At 42.1% G+C, this 8,018-nt stretch overlaps 1 protein-coding gene across 1 annotated transcript; it reads left to right on the top strand.

The window, feature by feature from the left end:
* Positions 1–7,044: 7,044 nt before the first annotated feature.
* LOC110866399 lies at positions 7,045–7,800 on the top strand. The gene has a single exon (XM_022115548.1). The coding sequence runs from the start codon at positions 7,045–7,047 to the stop codon at positions 7,798–7,800; it is 756 nt and encodes a 251-aa protein (XP_021971240.1).
* Positions 7,801–8,018: the final 218 nt, after the last annotated feature.

The raw sequence follows: 8,018 nt of genomic DNA on the forward strand, positions 1-8,018 counted from the left end.
CTTAGGCACAACTTGGGTAGGACTTACCCAAGAACTATCCGAAATCGGATAGATAATTCCCGCATCCAACCATTTAATTACCTCTTTCTTTACTACCTCCCTTAGGTTCGGATTCAATCGTCGTTGTGCTTCTCTTGTCGGCTTTGCATCTTCTGTGGTGATGATCTTGTGCATGACGATTGATGGAATAATTCCTTTAAGATCGGCAATCGTCCATCCGATAGCTCCTTTCTTTTCTTTCAAGACTTCCAATAAAGCTTGTTCTTGCGCCATCTCGAAATTAGAGGCAATAATGACCGGTAGAGTGTCATTATCCCCTAGAAAAGCATGCTTCAAATGGCTTGGTAAGTCTTTGAGCTCCAAATTTGGTGGTTCTTCTAATGATGGTTTAGTAACCGAACTTATTTTCACCGGCAAGCTTTCAAATTGGTGGGTCCATGGCGGTCGACCTTCCTTCAATGCCATAGCATCCTGTTTCTCCTCTTCAACCCTTAGTACACAAGCATGTACCTGTTCAGAAAAATCACAAAGACACACATCCATACCATCCTCCTCATACTCATGCGGGTTGCATCCGTCGACTAAATCTGCAATAAAACACTCATCAACACCAACAACATTAGAATTTTTAGTAAAAACATTCAATATCATTTTTCGATTTCCAAACATCATGTCGACTGTACCAAATCTACAATCGATCACAACATGCGCGGTGCTAAAAAATGGCCGACCTAAAATAACATTTTGTTGTTGTTTTGGGTCCGCGGATGAGTAGTCTAAGACTAAAAAGTCAACCGGGTAGTAAAACTCATCAATTTTCACAATAACATTTTGAACCATCCCCCGAGGTAGCTTATGAGACAATTGGCCAAAACAACCGTTGTCTCTACTCTTGCTAACGGACCAAAGTCGTATTGGTCATATAAGCCCCCCACTAAAATGCTCACCCCGGCTCCAAGATCTAGTAACGCCTTTGCCATTTGAAAATTACCAACTTGTATATTAATTAATGGCGTGCCCGGATCTTGGAGCTTAGGAGGAAGCTCCCCATTCAATACCACACTCACTTGCCCGGTTAAGTCTACCCGCTTAGGCATTTCCTTCTTTTGTTGCCTTTTCTGTGTGCACAATTCTTTTAAAAATTTAGCGTATGCGGGTACTTATTTTATTGCATCAAGGAGTGGAAGATTAATATTAAATTGTTTGAACATATCCCACAACTCCTCTTTTTGGGCACTTCTTGATGCAATAAAGTTTTTCCTACCCGGGTCAAGTAAAGCCGATGGAAAAGGGACTTGACTCGGTTCACCTTCATCTTTTTCATTCTTTTCATTTTCACCCAACCCCAGTTTTTTAACATTTGATTTTTTGATACAACAGGTGAAACTTCATCATCGTCACTTTCATTACCCGTGACATCCTCAACCACCCCTTCGACCAAACCCGGTGACAAATTAGCTTTGAATTCTTTGCCACTTCTTAACACACTAACCTGATGAACATTAACATTATTACCTCGTGACGAGCTATGGGAAGGATTTACCTTGGTGTCACTAGGAAGTTGACCTTTGTTTTTCTTCAACTCCACCACATCGATTGCCAATTGACCCATTTGGGTTGTTAATGTTTGAATACTTTTGTCACGAACCTCGTCCTTTTGCATCCGAACTTCATCAAGTTGATTCTATTTTTGCATGTCTTGTTGCATTGCCCGGAGCATATCCGTGACTTCATTCCCGCTTGACGAATTTTGACCCGAACCACTTTGACCCGTTAGTTGAAATTGCCCTTGGTAACCATAATTATTTCAACCCCTATAGTTCCCTTGATTGTATTGTTGGCGAGGTGCAAAATTACCTTAAGCTCCTTGAAAATTTGGGTTAGTTTGGTTCGCCGGGTTTCCGTAACGGAAATTAGGATGGTTTTGTAACCCGGGGTGGTATATGTTGGAGTTCATATTGAAATTTCGACCACCCCCTTAGATAGCATTCACTTCTTCTACTTGCTCATCAACCGCTCCTACTACACAAACTTCCGCCGTTTGGCCTATTTCATTGCATTTAGTGCACACATTGTACACTTGATTCGTGGTTTGAACATTTCCACTCTCTACTCCATGTACTTGTGGCCTTTGTATCACATGCCTTCCATCTTGAGGATTGGGCCTTCCTTTTTGAAGTCACCGCCATTTGTTCTAAAAATGCCCAATTATCTTGTTCAAAGTTTGTACCGAATGTAACATTAGTAATCGACATCAAGTCACGTGCATCCTCCGAACTCAACCCTTCATGAAATGCGTTCAACAATTCCCAAAGTTGGATACCGTGATGAGGGCAATTCCTTAGGATCATATTGAACCTCTCAAACGCTTCGTGAAACATTTCCCCCGATTGTGGTTGGAAGCTTCTCAAACCTCTCCTTGCATCAGTAGTCTTTTGAGAAGTGTAAAACTCATCCAAGAAAATCTGTTGCATATCGGCCCATGTAAAAATCGATGTGGAGGGTAAAGTGTGAAACCATCTCTTCGCTTTATCTTCCAAAGAAAATTAGAAGAGAACCAACTTGACATCATCCGAGGAAAACCCTTGACCTCCAATCGTGTTACAAATGGAGTCGTATGTTTCCAAATGAAAGTAAGGTTCTTCCATTGCTAACCCCTTAAACTTTGGTAGACTTTGGAGGGCGGTTGTTCTAACTTCAAAAGTTCTTCCGTCCGCATGATGAGGGATCACTACCGGTGAAGGATTGTTATTGATAATAAGCCGAAAATGAGCTTCGATTCCCCGTACTACTTCCCGGTGAAGTCTTCGAGGGGCATCCAAAGGTGCTCTTGGTTGACCCATTTGCCCTTGCATAGGCCCTTGAGGTGCAAACGGTGGTTGATATTGGTATTGATGCATTGGCGGTTGTTGTTGAATCAACCTTTGAAATTGAGGTTGTGTATTTTGTGGACGCACTTGATGTAGCGGTGTAGGGCGTTGCAATTGTGGCCCTTGTGGTCTGATATGTTGTATCCCAACCGGTAATCTACCCATGTCTTGAAATTGTTGTATCGGTTGACTTTGTTGATCCGCTCCTCCTGGAGGTCCCAAATATCCTCCATCACCCCCATAATGAAAGCCTTCTTCTTCTTCATACCCTCGAAAATCTTCTTCATAACCATCATCATATCCATCCCCTTGAATACCCGAAGATTGCCCAAATGGAAGAGACGAATATTGAAAACCTGATTGGTTCGGTGGTCTAAATGATGAAGTAGCATGAACAATAGTTGAATTTGGTGGTATTGGATAATTAGAGGATGATTGACTCGTAGTTGGGGGAAAGAAGTGTGAAAATGGTGGAATTATGGTAGAGGGGCTAAAGGTAAGAGTGGGTTCAACTTGGGTAGTAATAGGTGATGTAGTGGTGTTGGTTGGTGTAACATCATGGGGTGGAGTAGGTTCGGTAGTGGTATTAGGCGTGGTGGTATTTGGTGAAGGTTGTGTGGAAGTAGGAATGAATGATGAGGTCGTTTGACCCGTTGTGGGTGGTACTTGGGTTTCTTGCATGATGTTTCTTGGTGTAATGGGTGAAGTGGGTGAACCAATAATTCTGTTTTCTCGTACCAAAAATCAGTTTTGCCTTAACGTTCTTTCAATTTCCGGATCAAACGATAACAGTGATGACTTATGAGAGCCCCTAGTATGCATACACCTGAAGTACCTGCACACTAAACACAACCAGCGTAAACCCGAAAATAACAAAACAAAACTATTAAACTAACACACGTTGCGCACTACTCCCCGGCAACTGTGCTAAAATTTGACGTGATGTGGTAGGTACACGCAAATTTAATCCAATTACTAATAATAGATAGCGGTAAGTCGGTATCGAACATAGGGAGTTTGTGGAAAATGTGTTGATTCTATAGTCTTGCAAATTAACTACAATTAATCTAATGTGCAGAAATTAAAAATCAAGAGTTTGGATTGTTTCATTTAAAAACTAATTTATCAACTAATTTCTAATCAAGATTGGATTGTAATTCAGATTATGAGAAGATGACCATCTTAGGCTTCGATTTCTTTTAACACTTGTGCAAAATTCCAACTAGAAAGAGTTACATAGACATAACTCATGCATAAACATTTGTTGTGATGAAAGGGAACCAAGTACTCGGAATATATTAACGTGAGGTTGTTTCCCGATGATCAATCAATCAATATCCAACCCTAACCCTTCCTGTGATATCTCGATTGTCAACGACACCAAGAATGTATGATTTAGACTAGAATTGAAACATCAATTAACAAGCTACAATCAAATATTCATATACCATGATAAGCATAGCAAACACACCAAGTTATCATTTTAGAAAATAAGGAAAAACACACAAGAGTCTTAGAAAAACCTTCACCTAAGATGATCACCACAAATTTAGCCGGACATTGTTTGGTGGATCATCATAACATCAAGATTAAAGTTCATACGAATTGAAAGATAAACTGGAATGTTAGAAATTGTTCACAAACACTATCCAAAGCCAAAATTCGCCCCCAAAGTGCAGAGAAACGTCTCCAATCATCAATAATGTGAAAAGACACTTGAAAACGGTTTTAATGAGGCAGTTACGTTTTTTCCTCGCAGCCTCCATCGTAATTTACGGTACCTACCGTAAATTACGGTAGACTTCAAACTGTTACACCACTTCTCTACTGTGTTACGGTGGGATTGGGAAGTTTCAGGGGCTACCGTAATTTACGGTAGCCACGGTGAAGGGGTAAGGTCCCAAAAACCTCGTTTCAAGTGTTTGGACCATACAACAACCCCGATGTTTTAACCCTCTTTAGACCTTGCGCGGTGCGCGGCCGCGCACTGGTCGAATAAAGAGAAAGAAGATAGCAGGCAATACCTGCGCACCAAAAGGAAAATTATAAGTCCTTGCGCCGATTCTCCATCACAAAGGGATAAAAATCCTAGCAAACACTCCCGCTTAAATAATACTCAAGACTTGGATATTATTTACTAAACTGATACCACACGATAAGGTGTTACACTCACTTCATTAATACTTCTTCTTCTTCATAAACACATACTTATTCTCACGCGGGAGTGTGGTCACGGAGAGAACCTCTCTTCTCCCCGTGGCGAGACTAACGGTGTTCTGTTTTGCAGTATTCATCGGAGAAGAAGATCCATTCCTTTGAACCGAACGAGAGAAAACCAACCCTCTTTATGCAGAACCTAACCCCCTGGATTATTTGATTCCGGTCATTTATCCAGTGTTTCTTCATAAATTACGGTGGACCCTTGGATCTCCTGTTTTGTTTCTTCTTTCCATCGTTGCTTGACCTATTCCAATCCATTCCATCCGAAGCAGCGTTTTTCCCATTTTAAGCTCCAAAACGCACCTGAAACATAAGCAACTGTAGTCATCTAATTCAAGATAATTACGCGATCAAATGCGGGATTAACACATCTTTTAACATCATAAATGGTTGTCCTATGGACCACCCGTCACGCGATACGATCGAGGCAGCCAAACTTAACAATATCGAAGCCGTTTACCGTTTGGCCGCTTCCCTGAACAACAATCGCATTCGCGATAAGTAAGCTGCAAACCCTGTTTCATCCATGCCAGCCAATCAAATCATCCAATAGTCGAATAGCAATAGGGTAAAGAAGCGAAAGCAACAGAACCCTGGTTGCAACGTGATGTGTGCCAGTGTGAATATATTTTTATGTATATTTTTAGCCCTTTTTAACACTTTAGTCAAGTTTTAAATTTATAAAACACGATATTTTACTAACACTAAACACACATATGGGCAAGTTCACCCATCGTGAGCGTAGTATAGCGTTGGTAAGATACCGAGGTCGTCCAATGACACAAGAGCTTTTAGTACTGGTTTATCCTCAACGTCTAATCAAATCAAAAGAGCAAGAAAACCAACCCTCTCTATGCAGAACTTAACCCCCTGGATTATTTGATTCCGGTCATTTATCCAGTGTTTCTTCATTGGCACCCACTGATTTCTCTGTTTCATCGGTTTTTTCTCGTTTTCGATTCACTCTGTTGATTCCATTTATAAATGGAGGAAACTTCAACTCATCGTCAAAATTGCCCTCGGCCAAATTTCGTTAACAATACCCAGGTTGAGGGTATTGTAGAAGAAGCCTCGGGTGACAATGAAGTACAGTTCACTAACAATCATCCAAACGAGCTGGTCACCCTAGGGGTACAGCCGAAGATCCCTATAAGCTCAATTCTACCCCCAGGAGAGACCCCAATCTCCTAGTATGTCAGATCACAGGAGGCATTGAATGCTGTATATGCACAGTTTTGTGCACAAAATGCTCCCCAAACTCAATCACGAAGGCCTATGTCCCGAAATCGAGCACCATCAGTTCCACACGTTTCTCAGCATGATGGACCATCACGGGTCTAGAACGAAGACACGGAGGTTTATTCTAGATCTCCATCAAGATACGAGTACACCTAGTCAGAAAATCGCCGAAGAGAATATCGTGATGAGTCTCACTCTCATCGCTGTCAGTCAGTTCACACCAGGATGGGTCCGTCACAGGACACCCATACCAGGGAATATGATAGAACCTAATGTGAAGGAGAAATTTCCAGTGTGTTTAGTCGGTTACAACCGAACTACAACAAGTGTAGACCCTGAGCAGTTTACAATCCTGAGGCTGAGCACAATTATGATCTGATCTATCGCCCTGCTGAAGCGGCGGAGAATTCAAAATTTATTAGTGAAATTGCTCTGGCTCCACTAGAGAAAGCGAAGCTCCCATCCAACGTAGGGAAGTTCAACGGAATGACGGACCCAGATGATCATCTGCGAGTCTTCACAAGCGCAGGACTGGTGGGAGGCTGGACCCTACCGATGTGGTGCCACCTTTTCGTTCAAACCCTTACAGGCGCCACAAGGATTTGGTTTGACAACCTGCCTGTGGGGAAAATCACGTCATGGGTAGACTTGTGGGAGAAGTTTCTGGTTTACTTTCAGCCAGCAAAGGCGATCCATCCGTGACACGACGGACGTAATGAATATCTGGCGCCACGATGATGAAAGTCTAGAAGACTTCATTACTCGTTATAACAAGGAAGTACTCGAAATCGGGGATGTTTATGAGCACCTGATCCGCACCCAATTTAAATATGCCGTCAGGTGCGATGATATGATAAAAGTCCTGCCTGGAATGGAAGGACTCCCGAAAAGCTTGGAAAAATTAATGGCGGCGGCTAAGGTCTATGCCCAAACGGAGAAGAATCTCAGTACCAACAAGCCACCACCACCGCACAACCGTCCCTCAGATTTGGGCCCATGTAGCGGGAAGAAATTTAAGAATGGCTGGCGCGATTCAAGCTCAAGGAACTATTCATCAGAGGATGCGCGAGCCACAATGAATAAGCTTGCTGCACAGAGAGAAGCTAAACAGGAGAACAGGGAGAGACAATGGACTCCCCTAAACAAAACTCCCGCGGAAGTTCTAAGTACGGAGGATTATCAGTTTAAGCCTCCACCACCCATGAAGAACAAACGCGGACCGGACCCAAGTCAGTATTGTGATTATCACAAGGACAATGGTCACACCACCAATAACTGCATCTCCTTGCGCACCGAGATAGAAAAGGCGCTTAAAAGTGGTGAGCTCACTCACCTATTACAAAACGTGCGCAAGGACGTAAAACAAATCACTCGAGGTGAGGAAGGCCCGAGAAAAAAAAGTGAAAAATTAAGCAGCAACTCTATGATCTCCTTGCAGAACGGAACAGACTCTATAGTTTATCAAGTCTAAGTAGGAAATAGAGTGTAAGTTAAGTCCCGTGTAATGATTTTAATAGACTTTATAATGGTCTCTGCGCCTTATCCTGGAATAAACAACAAAGTTCCTATTATTCTTGTGTTTTTTCTTACAAAGTTCATGTAATTTCTTTTGGTAAGCGCAAAAACATTATGGTAAATATAATACAAGTCTCATGAACGATCAGTGATTACGTCACACAAAGACCATAC

This window comes from Helianthus annuus, chromosome 7 (assembly GCF_002127325.2).
Source record: "Helianthus annuus cultivar XRQ/B chromosome 7, HanXRQr2.0-SUNRISE, whole genome shotgun sequence".
Taxonomy (NCBI): Eukaryota; Viridiplantae; Streptophyta; class Magnoliopsida; order Asterales; family Asteraceae; genus Helianthus; species Helianthus annuus.

What these genes read in the sequence shown, in the direction of transcription:
- LOC110866399 (XM_022115548.1), top strand. Translation starts at nt 7,045, where the DNA reads ATGAATATCTGGCGCCACGATGATGAAAGTCTAGAAGACTTCATTACT.